Source organism: Drosophila gunungcola, chromosome 3R (assembly GCF_025200985.1).
Source record: "Drosophila gunungcola strain Sukarami chromosome 3R, Dgunungcola_SK_2, whole genome shotgun sequence".
NCBI classification, from domain to species: domain Eukaryota; kingdom Metazoa; phylum Arthropoda; class Insecta; order Diptera; family Drosophilidae; genus Drosophila; species Drosophila gunungcola.
Window position 1 is genome coordinate 28,935,852 of NC_069139.1, and position 25,586 is coordinate 28,961,437.

Genomic DNA, 25,586 nt, shown 5'->3' on the forward strand with positions numbered 1-25,586 from the left:
AATGCCAATAGAAGCGACGGAAACGTCTGAACGTCAAACTGGAAAGTTTTCCGCTGAAAAACATTATGGATCGTTATCGGGGAGTAAAACGGAGGAAAGGCAAGCAATGAGCACGGGCACGGTATACTATTATAACGTACATATGCCACAGCGGTTTTTGCGCAGCTGCCGTTGCCGTCCAATTACAATACATCCATATGTATGGGCTAGTGTGTACTAGTATGCAATACATGTGTAGAAATGTGTATACCTGATTGGGAAAGAGAGGTAAACGGGGCGTAAGAGTACGCTATTTTTAGAGAGAGAGCCAGTTGGTGGCCTTTCGATCCGGGGGTTGCAAACGAGAATCGAGAACATTCGACTTGTACAGAAATGTAAAATAGAAACGTGAAATAACGGGAAAATATTCCCGGTTACACAACATGGTGAAATTGCATTTACTGCAAAAAACGACGCTCAGTGCGACGTTTGAAAACGTTTTTCGCTGGGAGGTCGATAAGTGGTTATTAACTACGTCTTAAGCTTAGATTGGGCTTACGAATAGAAATAGAACACGCTGGTTTCGCTGCTGTGCATGTATACCTGGCTTCCTATCCCAATTTATCAAATCCGCAGGTCAGGGCCGTCGCCAATCGACTCAGAGAGTTGTCCCGCATATCCTGGATCTGCCTCAGACTGCCTAGTGGGTCACTTTCTAGCCAAAATCTAGAAACTCTGCCTCTGCAGCTCCAAAACTGCCTGACGCGTTACGAAATTCCCCGACGCTGACCAGTAAAATCGATGACTAATTCGCATCTTTTCCAGTGGCTCTGGTTTCTTTGTTTCCAACTTGAGGGCAAATAATGCCCGACGTGGCTAAACACTACGTGGGCCCTGGCGTCATTTTGCAATACTCGTACTGCTGCTCAGCTCCTGCCACGCCATTTTTGCACTTTTCCATTTTAGGATCCAATTATAGCACTGCTCGCTAACCAGCAAGAGTGGAAAATTTCTTTGTAATAATTGAACTTGTTTTTTTTTTATTCTGTTACACTGCGACTTCACTTAAACACTTTTTCTTTGAGAGTGGCGTGCTCAGCTCGGGGCGGGCCTATTTATACCCGATCCACTGCCTTCGTGAAACATCTGCCAGTCTCTCGGGCCCGGGCCTTTGGCATTGGGGGTTGGAGTGAATACACACTATATGTACATTTACCTCAAACTACGTTACGCGGCCCGGTTTCTCACGAGTTTCCATGTACATCACTGTGCTACATAAACTACCCTCGGTTCATGGGAAAGTGGCTAAGCCGGCTAAATATGAATTGCGTGGTACCTGAGTTTGAAAACAACCAGTCATTACTACACGTTCTGGAGGATTCTGGAGAAACATTTCAAACTTGTAATTTGCCCTTTGAAATAAACAGAAGTTTGTTAAATTAAATTTCTCTTTCCTTAGCAAGGGTTTTATTACACGAAATGCGCATTACTTAGGGTATACAAACTAGTGTTGCAGAACTTAACTAGTATAAAATACCACTTGTATGCTTAAAAATCAGCTATTTTCGAAAATATTACTTTTAAAACATAAAATCAAAAAAAACTTTGTTCAAATAATATGAAGATTTTATTGGTACAAGTTTTACGAAGAAATTTTGTTGCATACTGTAAAGTGGAATCATCTAGAGGGATAGAGAGAGCTTCTGATTTTGTATGGAGAGACCAGCCAACACTGAAAATACAATTTTTGATTAATTAAGAATTGAATAACAATCCCATAATCTTAAGTGATTTTAAAAAGCTGATTTAAATCGGTAAATGATTGATGAACGGAACGGAAATCGTTTTCCGTTTTAAATGAAGTTAAAAACGTTTTATAAAAAAAAATCATGTCGTCCGATTTTAATCAAATTTGTTAAATAATTATAAAACAATAGACCATTAATTTATATCAAACAACTAAACAAACTTTGTTCGTATTGTTTCTATCGGAGCTAATTAATATAGTCGTCCGATCCGTCTTGTTTCGACTTATGTATATACATACCTGCAATAGGAAGGCAACTTTCGGAATAGTTTCAGTCAGATAGCTGTTAAGCTGAGAGCCTAGTGTGCGTAGAAATGAACAGACGGACGGCAAACATTCGACAGACGAACTAGATGGATTCACGTAGTGATGCTGATCAAGAATAGATATACAGTAGCGGACAAAGAAATCCGGACAGCCAGCTTTTGCCAATATCGCCGAGGCTTAAATTTTCCGATCGCAAAGCCAATATGACTCATTTATCAGTTAAAAGTCATTTTCATTTTATTTTTTAAAGCTTAGATGGTAATTTAATACTAAATACTTAATAGACAACGTGAAAAAGGTCCAAACCGGTAAAACCTTTTTTAGATATTTAACGCCCGTTCAAAGTTTGCATATAGAGGCAATTACTTTAGGTGTCCGGATTTCTTTGTCCGCTTTTGTACACTATAAAGTCGGAAATGTCTTCTTCACTGCGCTGCAAACTTCAGAATGAAATTATAATACTTTCTGCAAGGGTATAAAAATGAGACCAGGCTAAATGGATTGTAACTTTGCTAATGTAGAATGTGATGTAATGTAAAATATAAGTAAAAATATAACAGTCGTGAGAGTCGGGCGAAAACACTGTTACAACACAAACGTTTTGTAGAGTTTTTATGAGATTTTTATAACTTTGCAGCTTGCAGGTCGCATAGGAACAACAAAGGAAAACAATTTTTTTATTTTTCTTTTTTTAGTTCTTCGAGACATAGTTTTGGTTTATTATATCTGGATTACGATTTAATTTTTATTAAAATGGGTCGACTATATTTTATAGCTCCCATAGAAACATCGACATTAAAAACAATAAAAAAAATAACTTTATCTTCTCTATTTACAATTTTTTTTTTTTTGGATATTGTAATTGTTTAATGATTGAACATTTTAATTTTATTCAAATCAAAAAACGATATCATATAGCTGCCTTAGAATGAATAATTGAGCTCATAGAAAATTTATTTTCAAGACGCATATTTGCTTGATATGATGATGAGGATTAAAATGGTGAGGTGAAGCAGGATAATTCTGGTATTTCCTAAACGACTGTTGAGACTCTCAACTTAAGAATTTTGCTTAACTGCTGAGAAGCCAGGACTTTCGCTCTTTTCTACTAAAATTGAGAAGGCATCGCTGGTTTCAACGTGAAAGCAATCACCAGATATATGCTTATAAATAAGTTTTAACAGTCTATAAATTCGTGTTTTGTCTTTTCCTCTAGGCATTTTCAAAGAATTTAAGCTAAGGTTAAGACAAACAAATATAGAACAATTTGCAAACAGCAGCTGTAACGGCTCCTCATCTGCTTGACTATTTCAGCAGGAACCATTTTGGGTCGCTCTTTCCATTGCTTTAGATTTTTGCTTAATTTTAGAGAAATACGCAAATATATTTAATATCGCTCGATCGTTCTGATCAAGAATAAACTTAACAGTAAAATAAACTTGTTTTCGGAAAGGAAAAGACTTGTTGGGAGAATCTATTTGCCATTACTTACCCAGAAAGTAGTCAATTATTTATCAGTTGTGAAATAGTTTATAATAGCTCTTAAACTATTTACTTTATAGACTTTTTTTTAAACGAAGAAAAACAATTTTTGGGATAGATTCCTGCAGATAGTTTTAAGACTAATTTTAAGACTGCCATAGGAACTATCGAATAATTAAGCTGCAAATCATCATACCTTTAATGTTTTTAAACATATACGCAAGTAAATCATAATTTTAATGATTTCAAGAACATTTAGTTTTTGCAATAGCTGCAAGGGTATATGCTTCCATTCTTGTATATTATTAAAATCGGAAAACAACACCATACAGGCGCCATAGGTACGATCGAATAATTTAGCTGAAAATCATTCTAGCTTTAATGTTTTAGAATACACGCATGAAAATCGAAATTTAGGTGTTTTAAAAACTGATTAATTTTTGCAATAGCTGCAAGGGTACATAAACTTCGGCTTGCTGAAGTTTGCTTCCTTTCCTGTTGATGAATAAAATAAACAATTATAAATAATCTTTAATTTTTGAGTTTTAAAACTCCATATTATTACTTAATAAAAATTTGTGTTTTAAAAATTAATAAATACACTTTATTGTAAAGAGCCTTTGAGAAACATTTAAGAAGTTACTGCGTGCAATCGGATTTTTGAAGAACTAAAAGAGAAGTTAAAATCACCCCGGAATCGGTTCAGTGTACGCTGGCGAGTGGCCAAACATTTGTGCTGAGCCAAACACAAGGTTTTTGAACCTTTGGCCGCTGGCTGAGCAGGAAAGCCAGCTGTTGCAAACGCACGCGCATCCTGCGAGCAATCGTCCTCGGGGTGGGTTGACTCCATGAACAGAGAGAGGGTCTCGAGTGAGTGGCTTTTCGAGTGAGTTCCTGTTCATCCTTGAGCAACAGAGTGCTCAGCTTCGAGCGCGGAATAAATGGTAACGAGCTGAGCTGCGAAACTTGAAAACTGCCATTAAACTTCAAACAAAAAGTATGCAAAGTTTGGATTATTTTGTATCGGTCGACTGAGATTTAATTGCCGACCCAGCTTAAGCAACTTGTACGATGTCCGAATAAAGCGGAAGGAGCTTGATGTTCCGCAATAAAGCCAAGTTGCATCCGAACAATTGCCAGGAAGAGGCACATAATCATAAACAAGCGGACAGGCGAAGGCAATTGACACGAGCAACAAAAGCGGCAGCATAATAGAGGCAGCACGGAAATTGCGTATACGCCGTGTGCCCTCTTGTTGCTTTCGGCTTTGTTTTGTTTCCTGCCGCAGGCGGGCACGCAACAAACAAAAGGAAGAAGTCAAATGGCATAATAAACGTATTTATGAAGGGGCCCGAAATGAGCATATGACGATGAATCCTAGCCCCAGCCGGAGGTGTGTGTTTGTTTTTGTTTTTGTGTTTTCGTTTTCATTTTCATTTTGATTTTTGTTTTTGTTTTGTGGCTGGGACGCAGCCTCCCACACGGTCGCCCTGACATTTCAACGAACCAACCTTGGATATTGCCAAATGTGGTCCTTCAGTTTTAAGCCTACAAAGTTGTGCGCTAAGCCTGCGAAAAGTACGGAACGGGAACGGTAGAAAACTACGGCATAAACATATAGGAGAGCTCTGTCATTGCATTTGAGGGCCGTTGGCTCAGCGCTCGCCGAATACATAGGCGGCAAGGACAATTGAGCGAGCACCCGAGTGGGTGGCAGCCCCTCCCCCCAGCGAGTCCCCCTGCGAGTCCGAGTCCAAGAGCCGAAGTGGCGAGGGCGACTGTCGGCGGGCGCGGTTTGGCAACAGGGACCTACATTCAGTCGTATCCTGTCTGTCGGCTCTTATCGGCTCGCGTTGGCCTGAAAAACGAGCTGTCGCCGCCGCAGTGCCAGCAGTCCTCATTCAGACGCGAATCCGTTGAGTACGCGGTCGCCCCAGGGGCGGATGACTATATCCATTCCAGCGGATCCGCGACCCACAACATCACGGCACCACGGAAACGACCACGCGTAGTGTTAACCTTTCGAGTGTTCAAGCTGATTTATCCGGGGGAGTGTTTGTGTTTGGTTGAGGCGTCCTCCAGGAGTTGCATCTGGTGTGCAGTTTCCAGCACCGACAGTTTAATTACTTTCCCCTCGGCTGATTTGTCAGCGCCTCGGTGTTGACACTTGGTCTTACGCCCCATTGGGTCCCAGGGTCTAAGGACCGAGTCTAAGGACTATCGCCACTGGCATCTCCCTGCGAGATGGCCAGCAGGCATGTAAGCTCAATTAGGTCTCAAGCACTTTCACGCTCGAAGTAGGAGCCCAATCCAATTGCGAAAGGAACGCCAGCTGCGTGGCTACACACAAAAAGTTGCCTTTTTACTTAGTATCAACAGTTTAAACCTTCTTAACTGATTGCTGAGTAATTAGTTATTCTTGGTTTACAAATTAGTTATAATAATTTGATAAATGGAAACTTTAAAATCCCCCAGGCTGAGTCCGTTGAATTGAATATCAACTTTATTAAACTTAAATGAAAACACTTAGCAAGTCATTTTTTTAATGGAGAGCATTCCAATCAAATGTCAAAAAATATCAAAAATATTCATTATTTCTTAACATAAATAAAAAATTTTATATTATTAATGGCTTCTTAAATTTAAAGTCATATATTAAAACTTGACTCTACATTGTATTAATAATTTTTTTTTTGTGTTGCTTAACCAGTTTGAGCAAGCTTAAAAATTAAATTATATTAAAATGTCGGCTTGCAAGAGAAAGTTATAACCATCATCTTTATAGACTTTTACAGACCAAGTTTTTTGTTGCCGTGTTTGAACTGTTCAAATGGTATGCCGAGGGGTTCTAGTCGCCAGTGTGTCTGATGTAGACACTCCCATGGAGCCGCACAAAAGAATGTCGCCCTGGCTTCGTTTGTTACCAATTGTTTCAATGCTTACTGGCAATTTTTTGGCACTCAATCGAAGATTGCTGCGTGCGCTTGGCAGTTGTGCTTAATGGAATTTTTATGCGCTGCTATTGAGTTGCTCAATTGCTCTTTGCTCGATGTTTGTTCGCCGATTTTTTGAGGTCAAAGTGCACGCTCCGTGGCTTTTGCTTTTCAATTGTGCCAAAAACAGCAGCCAAACAATGGGACAAATGGCATTACAATTAATTAGTGCCGCGCATGTGTTGGAACTGCCGCTGTGACCATGTCCCTGAGCCCAATCTCTCCGTTCTTCGTTCTTCGTTCTCCGTTCTCCGTTCTCCGTTCCCCGATCCGCAATCCCCGATCCCCCCAGCAGCATTTATCCAGGCACCCCGCACTTGGCCTTATCTGAAATATGCACACGAGGCCTTGGGCCGCCGACTTTTTCGTAATGCCATCCAAGGCAACGTCAACCAGCTGACGAACGGCTGAACGACTGAGCGACTGAGCGACCGAACGACCCAGCCGTTTCATTTCGCAGTCGGACTCGCATCCGAAACGGCAACAAACAGTTGTAGGTGATTTTAAAAAATCCTTGGGCGAGTTGCTGGGAAATTGCATTTGTTGTGCAACTTCAGGGCCCACAAACACACCCCAAACACACACGCCCCCCAGATAAACGCCACAATGTCGGGCAACGGGAGCGCTAATTTAAACTATCGTCTAATCCCAAAGCCACGAAACTTCCTGCATATCCTACAACGCCTACGAAATGCCAAGTGACGATGCCAGTTTTATAGACCTTTTCTAAGCCAGCGAGATACGAACAGCGATAGCGAAGGCGAGGCGCCAGTGAAAGTGCCATCCGCCCAATCAAGACGGCCACGGCCTGGTAATGACAGCCAGCGGTCGGATTCGCAAGCGAAAGCATAAAAGCCACACAAGTGGCGACGTTCCCAGTCCAACGGCCAGTCCTACGGCGGCAATGGCGCCGGAAAAGGGCGAGGAGACAGTGGTGGAGGAGGCCGCCCTCTCCGGGGACTATAATAATTTCACGCATAATTTCGTCGATTTGCAGAACCTCTTGAGTTTCAACGAATTGAACGGCAGCAGCCCCTCGAGCGCATCGAGTGCCATTACGTTGAGTAACGGCGCCATCAGAGACACTCTGCTGGGCACGGTGTTGACCACGGCCACGGCCACGGTGGCTCCGGCGGCCAGCTCCCTGATAGCCACCTTGGTGTCCAGCACGACGGCATCGGCGCGGGTAGCGGTGCCGGGCAGGGGCCTGGCCATCGCCGACGCCACCTCATCCACCTACTACGCCAACTTGCTAAACCTGTCGCCGGCCACCACGAGCCTGATCTCGGCGGCGGCGGCCACCAAGTCGTACAACGACAGTGCCCTGCGGTGGGAGCAGCTGGACGGGAGCGTGGACTTCGGGTTCGATCCGCTGTACCGCCACTCGCTGGCCATGTCCATGGTGTACTGCGTGGCCTACATCGTGGTCTTCCTGGTGGGCCTCGTGGGGAACAGCTTCGTGATCGCCGTCGTCCTGCGGGCACCTCGCATGCGTACCGTGACCAACTACTTCATTGTCAATCTGGTGGGTGGACCGTAACTCTCGCCGGCGAAGCCATTAATTTGAAATAACATTTACATTCCCCAACCATGCCACTACTGCAGGCCATCGCGGACATCCTGGTCATTGTCTTCTGCCTGCCGGCCACACTGATTGGCAACATCTTCGTGCGTAAGTATCTCTTTAATTCCGTAAGACGCCGAGATTTATTTGCCACTGGGGGGCGCATTAGGGAGCAGCCGCAGTTTCTCTGTCGGTTCTGCATATTAGCTGGATTTATGTGCTGCAATTAATCGCCGCTTAGAAAAAGTCCTGCCAAGCAGGGCAGGGTTTACGCTGCGTATGCGTAATGTTACTAATACGGACGAGAGCAAACGTAATGGACCCCCATTAGACATAATGTCGGCATAAATACCCGAGCAAAAGAAATCTACTCTTACCCACCAGTAGAGTTACAAAAAATGCTGAAACGCTGAGACTGCTGTATTTTTATTTTCATTTATATTAGTTAGAGCGTACTTATTTTTGACAGGCACTTTTGGTTTCCGTGTATCTGAACACTGCACTTTATATAGCAGACCCGCTGGCGACTTCCCATTTTATAGTGCATGCATAAAAGAGGATATAGCGATACAGCATATGACAAGCCTTTGACGTGGTCTGGAAAATGTCAAGTTTGAGCATCGAATTTTTATAGCTTTCTGCGATAAACACCATAAATTCAAAAATAGACAGGCCAGCCAAGTACAAGTTCCTAATTAAATTAGGAGACTACAAAAATGTAAAAGTTCTTGTGGTTTGAAACGAAACCGTAACTATTAAGCAAAGCCAAAGACAGTTCAGATTTATTCAACAGGAACTCTAACAGAATACTTTATAGACAAGATGCTCGCACTCAATTAAATTAATTTGTAAGCTTTCCCCATTAGCCTTACCTTCTTGGAGCTGGCAATTCGCCAGTGCGCCAGTACAAGTGTCTATTTAATTAAAGGCCAATTCCAAATCCCAGCGACGACCCACAAACGACCCGATAAACGAGGCTACGCATAATTGTATGCTTTAATTTAAATAAATTTGTCTGACATGCCTATCCAACCATCCATCTATCGCTCTGTCCCTGTCTGCCGCCGTACACCCTCAATTGGCTTCGCTCCGCTCCGCTCTCTTGTCTTTTCCCCGGACTTTGAGGGCTGTCATCCAAATTGATAGTCGGAGACCTGGCCGAGAAGGTGAGCAGCGTGGCAAATGTCTATGCAAATCGCCGTGGACATGGAAAAATGATCGAAATCCTTGGTAAATCAAATTCCGATTGCGGAGCACGCCATGTAGGTTCCATCCTCGACATCAATTTGGCTTCGATGGCTACCCCGAGCCCAAAACTCAATGCCAGCCCGTAGGCTGGCAGGTGGGGCCAAGTGTTGCCAATTAAGGACTCTGCCCTGTGAGAAATTTACTTTTCGCATGGCTATACTTGTTTATACACTGGCGATTACCCATGGAAGTAAGAGAAAAGTGTGCGATAGGAAAGTCCTTTATCTATAGACTGAATAACTTTAACAAAATCTTAAAATCTTAATCACTTAAAATCTTAATCACTTATATTTGAAACCAGTACAATATAAAATAGAACAAAATACCTACATAAGAATAATATGTGTGGTATATACTCTCATTATAAATGGTTTTATTTTTAAGGGCTAAAGGCGAAATCGATTGACAAAAATATATTACAAAATGTTGTATATAGCAGTAAAGCAAAGTAGCCCACAGAATATTAATATCGTTTAAATTACCAGGGATAACCATTTAATATCAAAATCAGCTAAACTTAGCTTGCACCAAGTATTTTTCCTGTGACAGACAAAAGACAAAAACACTTTAACAAGCTTAAAAACAATACAACAATATAAATAAGAATAATATGTTTGGTGTATGTTCTCATTATAAATGGTTTTATTTTAAAAGGCTAAATGCTCAATACAAAATGTTTAATATCGTTTAAATTACCAAAGATAACCATTAAATACAAAAATGAAATATACTTAACTTGCACTAAGTATTTTCCCTATGATTTACCTTCTGATATGTACATCTGGTCTGGAGACCTGGTGATACACTTTACAGATGTGTTTGCCTGTGTACCTCGACTTCAGGACTCGGCAATGCACTCGATGGGCCCCTCCCATTCCACCCCACAGAAACACCCATACACCCACACACCCATACACCCACACACCCACTTTGGGGGATGTAGTAACCGAAGGCTGCCGAGGGGAAATCGCCAGGAACGAATGAAGCGAGTGGCGAAAAAGTGAATGAGTTCACCTCAGCCTGCATTGTGTGTCGTGCCTGTGGATGTGTTAGTGTGAGTGTAAATGTGTGAGTGTGTGTGTCTGTGCCTGTGCCTGCATCGGTGTCACTGCGCACTCTCTTCGCTCTCTCTCGCCCGCTCTCACTCTCTGTGTGTGTACCCTCGCTGGTGCCTGTGTTGGTGCATTTGTTGCTGCTTTTCGGGGTGGCCAAAGGATCATCGACACAAAACTGACCTAATTTCACAAATTCAAGCTAGGCGCAGGGCCGACAGCTCTTAGTGGGTCACTGGGGGTGGTGGGTGGTCCGGTGGTCGGGTGGTCGGGAGGTGGGTGGTCGGGGTGCCCTTTAGCCCCCTCCCAACTTTATCACTCGCATGTCTTGAGTGGGGCTGAGCCGATGAGGCCTATGCACAAACGCCAGTCACAACAAATTGCAGCCCGCCCGCTGGCATTGGGGCCCACTTCACCCTCTTCACCCTCTTCACCCCTTTTGCCCCTTAAACTCACAACCCTTCCACATTCCTGTTCACTTTCGACGAGCTGCTGAGGCGACATCGGATGGAAAAACTATTCTAGCGCAGGTGAAACAATCATGTAGTTTTAGGAAAACTATTTTTGGCAGATATGACAAGCCTTTGAAGTGGTCTGGAAAATGTCAAGTTTAGCATCGAATTTTTATAGCTTTCTGCGATGAACACCATAAATTCAAAAATAGACAGGCCAGCCAAGTACAAGTTCCTAATTAAATTAGGAGACTACAAAAATGTAAAAGTTCTTGTGGTTTGAAACGAAACCGTAACTATTAAGCAAAGCCAAAGACAGTTCAGATTTATTCAACAGGAACTCTAACAGAATACTTTATAGACAAGATGCTCGCACTCAATTAAATTAATTTGTAAGCTTTCCCCATTAGCCTTACCTTCTTGGAGCTGGCAATTCGCCAGTGCGCCAGTACAAGTGTCTATTTAATTAAAGGCCAATTCCAAATCCCAGCGACGACCCACAAACGACCCGATAAACGAGGCTACGCATAATTGTATGCTTTAATTTAAATAAATTTGTCTGACATGCCTATCCAACCATCCATCTATCGCTCTGTCCCTGTCTGCCGCCGTACACCCTCAATTGCAATCATTTGTATAATTGTTTTAAAAATTAAGTAAGATTAAAAATAACCTTAAATTTTAACCATACCTTGCAGTAGTGTTCTATAATTCTAGTCAGCTAGTTTGGGGACATCTTAATATATAAGGGACATTAAAATACAACAATAAGACACAACGCTTAATAAAAAGCACTTTACAATTTATTTGGATGGGGTCGTTTTCACTAGATCAGTCTATGTAGAGCTTGAATATATATAGTATAGTTGTATATTTGATGTTACAGTTTGATATTGATTCTCTACTAACAGCAATTCGACCAAAGCAATTTTAAGGCCACAAAGCGATTTCAGTTGGAAGTTTATAGTATCCCAACAGACGGTCTTTAAAAGTTTGCAAAGATTTATACAAGCGTCAGAATTCATGTTAAATTCATTAATTTGACTTGTTTGTTTTTTATAAAATTAAAGAAATTCAAATCACTCTGTCGGCTTAGTTTAATAATAATCAATAAAAGGGTGATGACAAAACAAACCAATTTATAAAATGTCTTGTATTTATTATTACACACCTTTCTTTCAGTGTAAAGCAGTGTGAGTGGGAGTTTGGAAGTCCTGCATATTTGCACATCGAACTTTGCTCGTAGATGTTCAGACATAGTTTTCCCGACTCACTCCGAACGAATGGCGAATGGCAGGGATGGTCGCCACGTTTCGCCATCAAACTGAATTATATGAAATCAAATTCGAGCCGTCAAAGACGACGCCGCAGTTGCAGTCGCAGTCGCAGTGGGCAGCGACGCCCACGGTGGCCATCGCCGTTGGCAGCGCCATTATCTAAGCACACCTTCAGCCTCAGAATTGCAATGGAAGGTTGTTTGCATTCAAGGCTCTTTGCGGCTGGATGAATTGACCTAAATATTTCGCTTGGCAAACCTAATAGTCAGGGTTATACACACACGAGTGTGTGTATGTGTGTGTGTGTGTGTGTGGGGGCACCTGTTCTGGGTTGGGCCTGAACTGTTTGTGGGAGGGTTGCGGGTGGTTTTGTGGGCGGCGGGCGTTGTTTGGTGGGTGGAATGTGGCGCTGGCCCTTATTTATGTGTGTGCTTCGAAATCCAATAAAATGCGAAATGAATTGATTTCCCAGCAACGATGCCGCCTTGAGACGAAGGATATCCTTGCAACAGCAACGGCAATTGGCCCAAATGACGCTTTATGGCCATTGTTGTCCCATTTTATCAATGGGGAATCGTTATCATTACGGCCCTTTAAGATCCGCATCACCCGATTGGCGAATCTGCAAGTCACGTTGCCAGTTTGTTCATTAAGGGGGCCACTTGATTTGTGCCGGGCGAATGCGGCGTATGCGTAACGCCGCTCCATCCTCCACTCCCTTGCCCCAATGAAGTCATTATTCAGCACTCTCTGCTCGCCGATTGTATTTTAATTTAGTCTCTACGTGCCGCCGGCAAATGGCATCTAACCTCTAACCTCACCACCTACGATCTGGCGCCTCGCATCTCCCACAATCTCATATATCTCACCTAGAGGCTCCCCGATTCCGATTCCAATTGCGACTCCAAGTCCCACTCACATTGCTGGGCGCACCGACTGCGACTGTGGTATTCAATTTGCGAAGAGCTGCCACAGAAGTCGCCGCAGGACGTGACGCCGCGGCGATAATCATAACAATAACGCATTTGCCAGAAATGTTATGCTCTGCCTTTTCCATGGCCACTCGACGCCCACTCCACGCCCACTCCAATCGAACCTGCGGATTTGTCACGCCAGATTATTTCATTAAATTTACGACCCAACTCTGTGCATGACAATGCGGCAACCAAAACGAATCCACAATGCCCAGAATAAACCAATTTTTTTCTATGAGTGTACGCACGCAGAACAAAGGCATAAAATCTGAGTTGAAAATAACATTTTCAAATATTAATAATTCACATTCATTTTTTTTCAAATTGTTATTTAGTTTCTAAAAAATATCTAAAAATAAACTTTTTAGCCAACAAAATTAAATCGATACATTATTTTCAATAGGAAAGGAAGCAATCTTCGGCAAGAAGAAGTTTATATACCCTTGCGTTAAAAGCGTAGTTCTGAACTATCAAATTATTACTTAGTCAAAAGCGATTTTTTACAAATATTAAATTAATTATTTTTATATTTCGATTTTGTTCTTTTTATATTTCGGACGGACAGACGGACATGACCAAGAATATATATACTTTATTGGGTCGGAGATGTCTCCTTCACAGCGTTGCAAACTTCTGACTAAAATTATAATACCCTCAGCAAGGTTATAAAAATAAATAAGGCTTTACAATAGAACATTCTAGAAGAGCTTAAACTTAATGTATAGAGATTAATGGCATGCTGAATGATGTTTATCGTAAAGCCATACACAACTCCCCTTATTATTCTTTATTATATGGCATACATTTTATTTCTGTGTCCCAAGCGAAAAACAAAAGTTCGCACAGAAAGGGAGGGGGTAAAAATGAAAAGGCTTAGGGCTCACTTGACATTTTCTTGGGCGTTGGAGGGGCCAACCACACCACCCACAATCGAAGGCTGTCGATAAGCCCAAATATCGATTGGAATTATCTACTGCAGTTGATCAATATTGAGCACAAGCTCACGCTTATAAATGGAGGCGTCTGTTTGCCATATGTTGCCATGTCAAACACACTCCAAGTAGGATCAAATACCCATCCTTCTCACCTTGACGTGAGAAGCTGGATGTTTGCCCAGCAAACTGAGGTGTGTTTGGCTTCACTTGAGGCCACAAATTGGTAATGCCACAAGGAGTTTCAGGGCCGCACCGACACGCATGTCAATTAAAGTTATTTTGGTACCTCCAATTATGTTTTTAACACACAATAATTAGGCCTATAAGTTAAGGAAATATTTGGGTTTAGTGTAATTGAAATGATTGTGTATTGCGTAGACAAGTACATCCGCAACATATACATACAATACATCATTAAATACTTTAATGCAGCAGCTTTTACTTAAAAGTTTTATAAAGGTTTCTAAATATAGATAGATTTACATATGCAAGACCGTGACACTTCTCCTTTTTTTAGGTTTGTAATAATTCCTCACACACTTTTTGCAGTTCATTAAAAATGATTCTTCAAAAAACCAAATGTCAAATTTTGTATACTTAATATCTTTGACCTAAGAAAATATTGGCTTAACAAACACTGATTTCCACCATATTTTATTTACATTGAGGGAATCCATAAATTTGTTTTTCTAATATTTAAAATAAAATAAACTTCCCGATCCAGCAAGTTTAATAACTTTCTGGATGTAAAAAGTTGCAAGCTGTCTAAACTAATGCCCTCTCCACTTCAAAACCATTGTTTGTGCGCGATTATTGAAAAGTCACTTCGCTCCGATGAGCTTACCATAATTTAAACTGGGCTAAGACACTTGACTGCTCTGAGTGCACTGATGCAAACTTTAATCCCAGACAAACCGGGGGAGTCACGTTTGCTTGTCCTAATAGAATTGCATAGCCAATTAGATAGTTTACTCGCCGAAAGGGAGTTGGGTAAACATCTATTTTTGAGAAGTTCACTGTGTTCGAATGCTAATTCAGTGGCTCGCAAGTGATGGGGCATTTCGGAACCGAATTTGAATTTAAATTGTTTTTAACCAACTTAAAAGCATAAAGTTTGGCAGTCAAGAGCTTGCGCAGACAGCCATATTTCAAAGTTCACCCTTATCAGCATAATATCAAGTGGGTGGCCAAATACACTCGCGTTAATAGCTTCGGCTCCAGTCTGCTGCACTTGCAGCTCTGCCCGAAAGCCATTTCAAATCGAAGGAATAAAACCGAAAAACCCATTCGAGCTGCTGTCCTGTGTACACAGAGTTGATTGTTTGGCTGTCTGTCTGATGTCCTGCCCACACACATGATCCTTTCTTTGAGCCAGAACCTGTCCAAGCCGACGAGTTCACTTGCACCAAGCACCAATAATATTTATATTTTTATGTGCCAAATCATATTAAAGTTAGCTTTTATTGGGCTGCCTCGGCGGCGTACGGTGCGTATGCATAATAAAAAGCGACAACGAATCGAGATAAGACAGGCGAGCGAGACAGGAAATTAGGAGCGCCACGAACCAGGAGGCGTCTCCCCGTGCGACCGTTGACCCCATGAACTCCAGCCGCCACTGCCAACTGCTAATGATGTGTGGGCCGCACTTGCACTTGTTTAATTGCCATTCGATATGTCATGCCCCCGGCGTCGTTCTATTCTGTTCTGTGCTGTGGTGTTCGACTGTCATCAACCTTGGCGAAGTTCGCCCCGGCCATGCGAGCTTTATAACCTATTGTGTCTGAGTGAGTTATGCCTCTTAGCATAAAATTCATAACGCACAACTATGCGCAAGTAGGGCCGTGTCTTCGGCTTCCATCTACCATCTTCCATCAAATGGAATAAAAGGAATACAAATTAACTTAGGCAGTCCTGCGGTCCGCCATGGCCTGGGCAAACAATGCTCCCACTGCTACCACTGCTCCTGGCTCACCCTGGCTGGCTGGCTGGGCGCAATCTGAGACTTGTCACCAAATTATGAATGATATGCAGCACATAAATCTCAGTCAGCAAACAACGAAGGCGACGTGGGCGGCGGCGATGACAAGAAGCATTGAACGTTAGCCCGCACCGAGCACAACTCGAACCCAACTGTCCGTGACTGCGACTGCCACTACACTCGGAGAAACTGAAGGTTGGAAAAATGTTGAACAAGTTTGGTAGTTAGGGTGGCCCATATCTGCAAGCTGATCAGCAGTTCTACCTAAAAACCCTTTCAGATTGTTATAAGTCAGCAAAAAGCTTAGAAATAAGTAACTCAAGAGTTAGCGACTTTTTTGGCGACTTTTCTGCCCACTTTTCTCTCAGTGTCCGACTAGGGCAACGAGGACGATGTGACCGAAAGTTACTCAGCATAATTTGTGCCTTGTTTATGACCAATATTTACCCGTTTCTTCCTCTCGCTTTTTCATGTTGCGCCCAACCCCCATCCGCACCGCATTTTGCAGCCTGGATGCTCGGATGGCTGATGTGCAAGTTTGTGCCCTACATACAGGGTGTCTCCGTGGCAGCCTCGGTTTACAGCCTAATTGCCGTTTCCCTGGACAGGTAAGTCGAACACACTCGCTCCAATTACGTGGCTATGAACTTTTATTGTGGGATCGGTTGTGGGTCAGGGCGGGATTTGGTGGTCCAGTGGGGATAGGGAGCGGTAAAGGAAAAAGGGGAAAGGGATCGGTATCGGGATTGGGATTGGGATCGGGGCGCCGTATTCATCACTGCACCTAATGATGCACAACCAAAGCGGGGGCTGCGTGGTGCACGGGGACCAAGGGGACCACCGGCCTGACGTGGTGCACCGCCACCACGGGCTTGTGGACGATGGGGGTGATGACCTTGACGGCTGCCGGGTGATGAACAACGTGGCTGCGGGTTGAGTAGAGTAAAGGGTAAAGGGTATAGGGTAAGTAGTGCGATAAGCAGATTGCTAATGAATGGCCTTACGAGTGCACCGAGTGGGCGCCGTGATGGATGATGGGCGTGTGCACGACCGGGTGGGCCACCACGGGAGCCACGGCCACCACTCCGGGATGCGCGTTCGCCTGGGCGGCGGCGAAGGCGGCGAGCACGAACAGCTGCGGCGGATCAGAGTTCACGGATTAGCTTGGCTAGGGGCTTAGGCTGGAGCAGCAGGTGGCTGCCACTCCGCAAACTATTTCGATGTAGGTTGGTCATAGATGGGATGACTTTAGGACACAGATAACATGTATCAAACGGCGGGTATTGCACTTTAATAAACAAGTTGTGAGCACTTACATGTTTAATATCTACAAAACCTTTTAAGCATTTTTAAGTAAGACCTCAAAATAAAGTCCAAGCCTTTAAATTCAAGTTCAAAGTTGAATAAATAAAAATGATAGGCAACTTTTGGCATCTTAACACAAACCAATTTTACAAAGCTGTTTTGTTATCTCAATAAAAACTCCATGTTGCCCCATAAATTTTTTAAGTTAAAATGCCGGAGTACATTTTTAGTATTGCTCTCTTTAAATGTATATATGGCAAGAAAAAATACATTAAATTTACCTAGAACTCTTTTACCGTTTTTCAATATTTAAATACCCGAAAGAATGTGTTGTATTCATATTAAAACAATGTGATGTTTGATTTAAAATAGGGGTGGGCTTTCCTTCACACTGAATACTCACAACTTTGAACATTGTGTTGGTGGAGTTTTTTTGGCGGGATAACTGGAGTTGGAGTTAGGCTAACGACTTGTAATTGTCAACTGGTGTCAAGTCGAGCTCCGAGATCAGCTTTTATAGGGGATTTGTCGCAGGGGACCGATCCGAAAGTGTGCACCGCTCAATGCAATCAGCTGCGTGGAAAACTGGTCAGTTAGTCAGTAAGTCAGTTGTGCAGTAGGAGAGTCAGTGGAGCAGTCGTCTCAAGATCAAGTTCATCATATGCTCTATGGTTTACCTTGTCCGAATTAGGCGCTGTTTACAATCAATTTCATTTCATGTTTCTCGTTTTTTGTGCATTGTCAATTGCCTTAGAATGTTGTTCGCCGCGACTCCATTGATTCCATTGGCGGCCAGGAATCACAGTGCCCGCCCTGCGTTTCCTGTCCCACAAGGAATAGAAAAATAAAAACCAAAACGATGTGACCATAAAGTCGGCAAAAGTCGCGGCCAACTGATTCATCAAGTGATGCTGAAGCTCTTTGACGTGTGCCAGTCATAACCCCAAGGACAATAAGAGATGCCCGCCGCTTTATGTGCACTTCCATTTATATCAATTTCTGGCACTATCTGGGGGAGGAGTGGTGGCCTCAGGCACTGACTCTGCTTCTGTTTCTGCCACTGTCATTTTTCAGCCAGTGGGGACAAAGGCGGAGCCCATTGCTTGATCGTTTGGTCACCCACAGACCCGCATGACAGCCACCGCCCACGCGTAATCCCAGCCCATCGAAGGCAAAGTCCGGCTGCATCGATGTCCGTTTATCCAGTTGTTTGGCCACATTTGCTGTTGCTTTGTGCTTTTACGAGCACTCGTAAACTGAATCGAAATTTAAGATTTATTATCTGTAACACGAAACTTAAATCTCTCCTCTGACTTAGGAGCTGATGGGTGGACTGGTCTGCACTAATACCCCCTGGTTTAGCTTATCATTCGCTTATACTTATGCCATTTAATTGGGGTCGTTTGTGGCCCGCATACGTATATACGTAGGTTGTGTGTAATCATAAAGTCCATATAGGTATCAGCGCACTGGCATATAAACATAGTTGTGACTTTATGGCGCTGGCAATGCGGCTTTTGTGTCTTCCTCGCAAATGTCAACTGTGCGTATGGGTAACCGCAGAGGGATCCGGAATGGGAGCCACAAAACCGCGTGGGTCTGAACAAACGAGAGGAGTGGTGGCAAATAGCCAATTATGAAATTCGACGCTTCCTAAAAGCTTTAAATGCGCGAATATGAATGCTTTTATTATTAGACCCGCGTCAAAGTGCTATTCAGTAATGAATTCATTGAGTATTTCGCAGAGAAAGGATAAGCTATTCATTTTGCTTAATAAATATGTCAACGTCACCGAACTGTCGTCGCATAGAGATTTATACATTTGGTACATTACCTTTATTATCTTTAAAAATAAACGAAAAACGGAGTACACTTTGAATAAATTAAATAAATTCCTTTTACCATTTTACTTGAATATCTAATAACATTGTCTTATTGTAATAGCTATTATTTACTATAAAACAATGTTTAAATATGAATGGATTTTGAATATAGTTTACATATTTAAAAAAAAATCTAGATTAAAAAACTACTTTTAAAACTACGACTAAAATATATATTTTTTTGAGTGCTTTGTTTATCCCAAAAGAACTCAATTAAGCTCTCGCCTGATTTGTGGCCATACAAAGCGCATGAACAAATTATGCTAATGCAATTGTTTTGCTCCTATAAATAAACGTTATGACAATTTGATTATTGGCTTTGCGGACAGCTTTGTTTGGTCCCACTCCGCGTTCTGCTCCAAGATGAGGGTCTCGCAGCACATTGTTTAGCCGGCTATTTTTAGTCGGGCATCAGAGAAATGGGATTCTGGGGTAGTGGCCGCCCTCTAATGGAATTACCGCTGTGTTATCTGCCCAATGTTTTGGCGGGCAGTCTCAGACAGGACGACCCAAGTCCAAAAAATACGAGCACAATGCACGTAATTACATGGTTTTGGCCAGGAGCAGACACCCCAGGCCACCGAGGCAACCGAGGCACCCAAGACACCCAGACTCCTATGCCAGGACAAGTCTTGTCTATGACCATTGAGCGGGCGCCACAATGAGCCGGCTGCACTAAGCTAAATGAAAAATGCTGAACTCGTTGTGCCCCATACCGACTCGTCTCGCTACCTCGCTGCCAGCTCTTATTCAAATTACAATTCATTATGGCAAGCAGAATAAAAAATGACACCCATGCTCCAATAGCGCATTCCCATCCCCATCCCCATCCCCACCCACTGCCCCAACCCCAGACCCCAGATCCAGCTCCAAGTTACTGAGGCGGGGTCAATAGTCGAGATTGGAAAGCGAACACTCAGCAGAAAAAGGCTTAAGGATGGCTGCTGGCATCCTGCGTGTGCGAATTAATCAGCGGAGCTATTTGCATGCCGAGCTCCTAGCTGAGAAGCTGAAACGGTGTCGTCATCGTCATCGTCATCGTCATCGTCACCATCATCGTCGCCTCGACAGCTTGATGATTGCCATTATCCTTGGCGGCTCAGCGCTGTCAGCGGCATCTGGAGCCGGTGCTCCTGCCCCTGCTCCTGTTCCAGTTCCGAATTCGACGGAGCCCATCTGGCTAAAAACACCCTTTGACCCGATCTCCTCATCATTGCAGGTTCATTGCCATTTGGTGGCCCCTGAAGCAGATGACAAAGCGACGTGCCCGCATCATGATAATCGGCATATGGGTAATCGCGCTGGTGACCACCATCCCATGGCTGCTCTTCTTCGACCTGGTGCCCGCCGAGGAGGTCTTCTCCGACGCCCTGGTCTCGGCCTACTCGCAGCCGCAGTTCCTCTGCCAGGAGGTGTGGCCCCCGGGCACCGACGGCAACCTGTACTTCCTGCTGGCCAACCTGGTGGCCTGCTACCTGCTGCCCATGTCCCTGATCACGCTCTGCTACGTGCTCATCTGGATCAAGGTCTCCACGCGGTCGATTCCCGGCGAGTCGAAGGACGCCCAAATGGACCGCATGCAGCAGAAGAGCAAGGTCAAGGTCATCAAGATGCTGGTGGCCGTGGTCATCCTGTTCGTGCTCTCCTGGCTGCCGCTCTACGTCATATTCGCGCGGATCAAGTTCGGATCGGACATCTCGCAGGAGGAGTTCGAGATCCTCAAGAAGGTGATGCCGGTGGCGCAGTGGCTGGGCTCCTCGAACAGCTGCATCAACCCCATCCTCTACTCGGTGAACAAGAAGTACCGACGCGGGTTCGCTGCCATCATCAAGTCGCGCAGCTGCTGCGGACGCCTCAGGTAATCAATTTACTTATAAATCGCAATAGCAATACACAAATTAAATGCCAAACATTTAATATATTTTTTTTACATTTATACATTAAACCAAAAGCTTAATTGAGAAACCTGCCTGTTTAAAACGAGATTTAGTTATTTTGAATAATTCCGTTTTAAAGAATATTTAGATTTGCATGCACACTCTAATTCTTTTTTTATTTTTGCTTAACAGTATTAAAAATGTTGATGCGATTTGTATACTTTTACAGAGAGTGTTATAAAAGTATATAAATATGTTGACATAGTTAATACCGTTTGCGAGCTTAGTTTAAAAGATATAGACTTAAAACTTTTGCAATCGTAACCATGTCCACTTGTCTGTCCGTGCGTCCGTTCGTATGAAAGTCCAGATCTAGGAAACTATAAAAGCTGGAGATTTTGGATTTGACATGCAGATAGTAGTTAAGCCTACGCATCGCAATTTTATTTCACGGGTTTATTTCAAGTCACTCACTCTGACACACACTCTGAGACAGGGTTGAGTTGAGTTATTGGACCTTATATGTGTGTTTTGTTCATATCTATCTTTAGACTCAAACATTTTTCAATTTGAGATTTTATTTTGAGAAGTTATTGAGTTATTAAGTCTGGTCCTATGGTCATTAGGTACACCCAGAGAAAAAATACTGGTAAATCCAAATATTTTCACTTTGAAATAAATATTTTCGGTACTGATTGAACCCCAAGAGTTGTTGCGTTTAAATCATTGGGTGTTAAGTTTCGTTTTTATTTTTAAGTATCAAAAAATTAAGTTTTAAATTAAAAATATATGAAATCTAAAATTTTTCAAATGATAATGTAATTACTAACATGTTTAAGTTAGTAATTACATTTTAATTTTTAGTTTATGTTTTGAAACACAATGTAAAATTCAAATATTTTAATGTTTAATTTTACTATGAGGTTTTTCTTTGGGTGTAGGACCGTGGTGACAAAGGGAAAGAACTTTTAACGGGGTGGGGTGCTGCACGCTCTTGTCTTCTAAAAATGGCAACGCAGTTCGACAAAAGGCAATTCGACTTGAGTAACAATGTCCTTTAGCTGTCATATATCTGTCGGCATGGTCAGTACGCCGATTTTTCAGGGTAAAAGATAGATTCTAGGATGGGATTTATATCCTTTGGTATTATTTTACATCCAATCCTTGACTGCTAGGGTAGTGTTTAACTTCGGCTTTCCAAAGTTTACTTTCGTTTTCGTTTTATATAAATGGATTTAAACTACTTGCAAACTTCAATGATCATTTCAACTGCAAACGCTTTTTAACTTTTAACTTTTATTTTTTTTTAAATTTTTATAAATTTTGGAAAGTTTGCCATATTCAAAGAACAATTTCCTTAAATAGTAAAACAAGACTTGCTATCGACGTGGGTTTTTCAAAAGTTTATAAGTAGCTAAACTTTTTTTAATATTTTTAATTAATTGATTATCTCATGTCTGGCAAGCACGAAATTTAACTTCTTAAAGAAGATTGTCCCACACATAAATTTGAAAATATCAGTGGGTTAATTAAAGTCACCTAAATTCAACAGCTGACCTAAGAGGTATACAATTACTAAGCTTCCCCTCAATCGAACACCTTGTTACTTTGCCACCCAGGTACTACGACAACGTGGCCATCGCCTCGAGCACCACCAGCACCCGGAAGTCGTCGCACTACCACCAGAACAGCTCGCGGAAGAGCCCGAGCAGCAAGAACAACGCGGTGTCCTACATCTACGAGCACAACTCGCTGCGGCGCCACAACATGATGCTCAAGCAGGACAGCAACCTGTCGCAGCAGATGCTGCTCAAGCAGGACTCGCACGGATCGCGCCAGTTCCTCATCAAGCAGGAGAGCTCCTGCAGCGACGCCTCCGGCATCCGGCGACCCCTGTGCCAGCAGGACAGCAACGGCTCCAAGGTGTCGCTGTCCAAGCAGGACTCGATTGTGTCCTACATGGAGGCGCGCCGGGCGGCGGGCCACGGCCTGAACGACGCCTTGGTGGACAGGGACAGCGTCTCCGTGGAGTCGCGTCGTCCGGTGGCGGCCACCCCGAGCTCCCTGCTGGACAAGCGGCAGAAGTTCGTGAAGCAGGACTCGGTCATCTCGTTCGTGGACCAGCGACCGGAACAGCGGCGCCACCAGCTGGTCAAGCAGGACTCGGTGATATCCTTCGCCGACCAGCGACGCGGGCTGCTCCACAAGCAGGACTCGCTCATGGCCAACCGGGCGGGCGACGCACCCACCCACCACGTCTCCATTCTGAAGAAGACCGACTCGCAGCTCAGCTACGGCAGCTCTACTTCTCCGCGCAGGAGTGCGGATCTGTACGAGTAGGCAGCCATCGGTTGGACGAACTCCTAACTCTGGTGGGAAACTCCTGCCATTTGTGTGGGTCGGTTTTTGTGGGACAAAAAGTGTTAAGACTCCTCGGGGCTCATGTAACCCATGCGCTTCGGAGCACCATTATGATATGATTTAACTCACATTTATTTCAAAACAACAAGAGTTGCCTAGGCAAGCGAACATGGATCACAGTGCCCCCAAGATGTTTTGCCCTGCAAATCGACCCACCCTAACACAAAAACTAACGCAACGATACCAAAAACGTACCGAACCACGACAGAAATCCTTGTAAATTTCTAGAGCAGCTAGACGGAAGGGGATTGAATGAAATTAGAGTGATAGGCCTACGACTGTGATACAAGTCGGCAGTGCTGGTGGGTTCAGAACTTGGGCTAGTCAGTGCCGCACATATCCGTCATCGTCGTTGAGGCGGGATAGTGGAAGGGAGTGCCATGGGATGGTTGGGGACGGACATCGGGATGGACCAATCGGGTGGGTAAATCTAATCAGAGATCGCTTAGCTAGAAACAGACACGTTACATGGGGCACGGAACAGGACTACAACACTCACCACTAACCACTAACCACTCACCACAGACACTCCCCACAGACCTAATAGTTAATAGATGTTTTATACGTGTTTCAGCGGTACTACACAACATATGAACTACTCCTTGGCTATGGCTATATAATACCTACATATATGTACCGTTACGCAGTTTTAAGATTGTTTGTACTCGCAATTTGCTATACCAAAAAGTTTGGTTAAGAGTGGGTGGAAAAATCGTGGGAATCGAATGGGGTTAAAATAGCTTTGCTAAACTTTTTGTACGACGGCGAACGTGAGTGAAACGGGCAAGTCCAGTATCATAGTTGAGAAACGAAACGAAACAAAACAAAATGAGATAACACCGAGGTCTAAAGTAACGTACCTACTAAATTTTTGTATGGAAATTCTTACAATTTATACATATATATTTATATTGATTTTGGAATAAGCAATATGCAATACAAGCGTATGTCTGCGCGTACGCCGTGTATCTATCAAACAACAATAATCAATTTTACTAGAATTTACACAACCGAGTCGCGACAGCGGAAATGGCACAGCAGCAGAAAATGGTTAGTAAACGCAAGACAACGGAAGTCGGATGGATAATTGGCACAACATCATGGCTTAGTTATCGGACACAAAGTCGCCCAATCGCCGATTAATTCGATAGCAATATCGATTGGCAGAGAAAGCGGAAGCGGTAGCGGTAGCGGTAGAGGAGGCATCGAACGCGCACAACCGAGCACTTGACCATGCTGGGACAGAGTCGACGGGATGGGGTAGATTAGGGATTAGGGCTAGATTAGGATTAGCAGGACGGACGAGATGGTTGTCCGCGAAGTGAGCACAAAGCAGTCAAAGATTTCGCACTAAACGTATCACTACAAACTAACAAAGAAGCAAACAATAATCGAACTCAAATTCGTTAAACACTAAACACCAAAGAACTTTAAACTATATGAAATAAAATTTTAACGGACGACGGAAAGAGGCGGAATCAATGGTAAAACTATGAAACTAAACGTAAAGATTAACTATGCAATTTTATTGTTAGCCAAAATTTTATAAATGTCAAGTAACGAACAAGTAAATATTTATATGTATACAGAATATATCAAGTATAAAGCATACGTTATATATCTTTATATACTTCGAAAGCATTAGGCGCTGATTTGAAGAGTTTTGACTTGTTTCGATGCCATCGAACCGAATCAAATCGATCAAAGGTTAATTAATGCCGTACTCTTCGGTCGCCATTCAGACTTTAGGAAGAGCTTAAAGCCTAATCCATCGAAAGAGTAGAATACTCGACGAAGTCACGCTCGGCCCGTTAAAACTCCAGCGCTTAATGCAAGGCAAGAATCTACAATGAGGAATATCAATAATATATTTCAAATATACATACATATATTTATATAGGCTTATCGACTCATATGCCAGCAAAATTGGCAACAACCACAGAGCAGAAGGACGACGTCTAGTAAACAAGATATTACATTTATACGAATACATATATGCTGCTAGAATGCAAAAGCGCGCAATAGAAATGTCCTCCCCGCTTTTGAATCCACTTAAACAAGAACTTGAAGGTAGCGAGCAGGAGCATTTAAA

At 43.1% G+C, this 25,586-nt stretch overlaps 2 protein-coding genes across 3 annotated transcripts; one reads left to right on the forward strand and one right to left on the reverse strand.

Annotated features, from left to right (window-relative positions):
• The first annotated feature begins 5,373 nt into the window (after positions 1 to 5,373).
• Positions 5,374 to 23,558, forward strand: LOC128257713 (neuropeptide SIFamide receptor). 2 transcript variants are annotated; one of them, XM_052988985.1, is made up of 6 exons: positions 5,374 to 5,546; positions 7,183 to 8,053; positions 8,134 to 8,200; positions 16,517 to 16,616; positions 20,416 to 21,054; positions 22,693 to 23,558. In XM_052988985.1, the coding sequence occupies exons 2-6, from the start codon at positions 7,343 to 7,345 to the stop codon at positions 23,411 to 23,413; spliced, it is 2,238 nt and encodes a 745-aa protein (XP_052844945.1). In that variant the 5' UTR covers positions 5,374 to 5,546; positions 7,183 to 7,342; the 3' UTR covers positions 23,414 to 23,558. The 2 variants fall into 2 exon arrangements, with proteins under 2 accessions (XP_052844945.1, XP_052844865.1); XM_052988905.1 differs by having other exon boundaries at positions 5,374 to 5,543.
• On the reverse strand, positions 16,641 to 17,836 carry LOC128257846 (uncharacterized). Its single transcript, XM_052989102.1, has 3 exons — positions 17,717 to 17,836; positions 17,013 to 17,143; positions 16,641 to 16,934 (listed from the first exon to the last, which is right to left on the reverse strand). The coding sequence occupies exons 1-3, from the start codon at positions 17,726 to 17,728 to the stop codon at positions 16,793 to 16,795; spliced, it is 285 nt and encodes a 94-aa protein (XP_052845062.1). The 5' UTR covers positions 17,729 to 17,836; the 3' UTR covers positions 16,641 to 16,792.
• Positions 23,559 to 25,586: the final 2,028 nt, after the last annotated feature.

Coding starts and splice junctions, on each gene's coding strand:
- LOC128257713 (XM_052988985.1), top strand. CDS start 7,343: ATGACAGCCAGCGGTCGGATTCGCAAGCGAAAGCATAAAAGCCACACA. Junction 8,054..8,133: donor ACTACTTCATTGTCAATCTG/GTGGGTGGACCG, acceptor CCACTACTGCAG/GCCATCGCGGACATCCTGGT. Junction 16,617..20,415: donor ATTGCCGTTTCCCTGGACAG/GTAAGTCGAACA, acceptor TCATCATTGCAG/GTTCATTGCCATTTGGTGGC.
- LOC128257846 (XM_052989102.1), bottom strand. Junction 16,935..17,012: donor GGCGCCCACTCGGTGCACTC/GTAAGGCCATTC, acceptor CTCAACCCGCAG/CCACGTTGTTCATCACCCGG.